The following is a 2,400-nucleotide window of genomic DNA, read 5'->3' as shown; positions in this document are numbered from 1 at the left end:
AATTTACCATATTTGCAGATGGAGAACAGATTAAACACGGGAAACTCAAATTTCACTGCAATGATGGAATTTGTTCTTTTGGGGTTTTCTGACATTCCCAATATCCAATGGATTCTTTTTGGGATATTTTTAGTCATCTATCTGACTATCCTCATATGCAACAGCATCATAATACTGATAACAAAAATTGACCCTGCTCTCCAGACCCCCATGTATTTTTTCCTCAGCAATTTTTCCTTTCTAGAAATCTGTTACGTAACAGTCACTATCCCAAGAATGCTCATGGACCTTGTGACCCAGAGAGGAAACATTTCTTTACTTGCTTGTGCGACACAGATGTGTTTTGTCCTGATGTTCGGAGGCTCAGAGTGTCTCCTCCTGACCGTGATGGCCTATGACCGCTACGTGGCCATTTGTAACCCTCTGCACTACCCTCTGGTCATGAACCACAAGGTCTGTGTCCAGCTGGTGACTGCCTCCTGGGTCAGTGGAGTTCCGGTCATGGTTGGCCAAACATGCCAGATTTTTTCTCTGCCCTTTTGTGGGTCTAACACAATTAATCATTTCTTCTGTGACATCCCGCCACTACTCAGGATAGCTTGTGGGGACACATTTGTGAATGAGATAGCCGTCTATGTAGTTGCGGTGGTATTTATCATGGTTCCATTTCTGTTGATTGTTGTCTCCTATGGCAAAATTATTTCCAGCATTCTGAAATTGTCTTCAGCCAGAGGGAGGGCTAAAGCCTTCTCCACCTGTTCATCTCATCTGATTGTTGTAGTCTTATTCTATGGAACGGGTACTATCGCTTATTTACAACCCAAACCAAATCAATCTGAAGGAATTGGGAAACTGATCTCCCTTTTTTACACCATTTTGATCCCAGCATTGAATCCCATTATATATACTCTGAGGAACAAAGACATCACGATGGCACTGAAAAATCTAGCAACTAAGTTCTTCCGATGACTCAAAGGCTTGAACTTGCTAACAGGTTTGCTTATATGTTTATCACATAGATACAACAGGAAAAAATCTAGCTTCATTCCTATGTTGTTGTTTTCAGAAATTTCTGCACTTTCTTAAAAATGTGTTTTTATTGTTGAGAGTATTACAGCTGTTCCTCCATTTCTACCCTTTTGCTCCTCTACCCATTTTTATGTAATGATCATTAATATCATCATAGCAACCTCACATTATGTTAAGGGGCCTTAGTTTCATATAGTTAAGTAAAGGGCTTCTATATAATCAGAGCACAAATTATCTCAATTGTAACAATCTAATTTGAATATTCATCCAGTCACTATGAACTAGTGAGTAAAGAGATGACTGAGAAATACAAGGATACTTGTATATCAAGTGTTATATAACCAGAGATTAGAGTCATGTTCCGTGATATATTTTCTTTAACCTCCCAATTTCTTCAGATATATTTACTGACCTCTACTTCATTGTGATTATATTTGGCCAACAAGAGAAAACCAGCAGCAGCTGAGATGGTGGAAGCAGGGGAAATCTAGTGTGTGTGTGTTTTCTGTTTGTTTGTTTGTGTATTTTCCTTGTTTCTATCTCCTGTTACTGTCCATGGTGCTTTAAGACTACAATCCTGAGGGTGTCACCTCTATTATTCCAGCACTAACTGATTCTGATAATATCATCCCTCCCCTTACCACTTCGAGTTTTGCTTCAGTAATATCTACTTAGTATTAGAAGTATCTGAAATTTTTACTCTAAACTATCCATATCAATGTGTATTGGGTTGAATATAGGACCATATATATCTAGAACTTGAAAATGTGGCCTTATTTGGAAAAATAAAAGGCCTTTGCAGTTGCATCAAATTAAGGAAATAAGATCATCCTGACTTAAGGTGGACACTAAATCCCATGACCAGTGTCCTTATGAGACAGAAAGGCATAGAGGTTTAGAAAACGATAGAGACACAGAGAACACAATGTGAAGATTGAGGCAGAGATTGGAGGGATGCACCCAAGAACCATACAGACAAGAAGATCAAGAGCCAACAAATGCTGGAAGAAACAAGAATGATTCTTCCTTAAAGCCTTCGGAGGGAGTGAGAACCTGCCAACACTGTGATTTGGGACTCTGAATTCTAGAACTGTGAGAGACCTAATTTTTGTTGTGTTAAGCCACTCAATCTGTAGTAATTTGTTACAGTAGATCAAAGAAAGTAATACACCACATAAATAGTCTTCATTAAAATGATTTTATGTGAATCATCTGGAATGATTTCTGTATCGTTTGGAAGCAATAATTTGGTGGGGGTTTTTTTCTTTTGAAAGTAAAATCAAAATAGTTATCCTTTTAATTAAAAAAAATTTCATAGAAGTAACCTCAAGTGGTAGAAATAATTTTTGCCCAAGAAAGAGCATTACATGT

The 2,400-nt window shown here is 37.8% G+C and overlaps 1 protein-coding gene across 1 annotated transcript; it reads left to right on the top strand.

Moving 5' to 3' along the window:
* Positions 1–969, top strand: LOC102263600 (olfactory receptor 10AG1-like). The gene has a single exon (XM_005885113.1). The coding sequence runs from the start codon at positions 19–21 to the stop codon at positions 967–969; it is 951 nt and encodes a 316-aa protein (XP_005885175.1). The 5' UTR covers positions 1–18.
* The last annotated feature ends 1,431 nt before the right edge of the window (positions 970–2,400 follow it).

This window comes from Myotis brandtii, unplaced genomic scaffold (assembly GCF_000412655.1).
Source record: "Myotis brandtii unplaced genomic scaffold, ASM41265v1 scaffold892, whole genome shotgun sequence".
NCBI lineage: Eukaryota > Metazoa > Chordata > Mammalia > Chiroptera > Vespertilionidae > Myotis > Myotis brandtii.
Note: the sequence above shows the minus strand (reverse complement) of the source record. Positions and strands in the feature narration are given on the sequence as shown.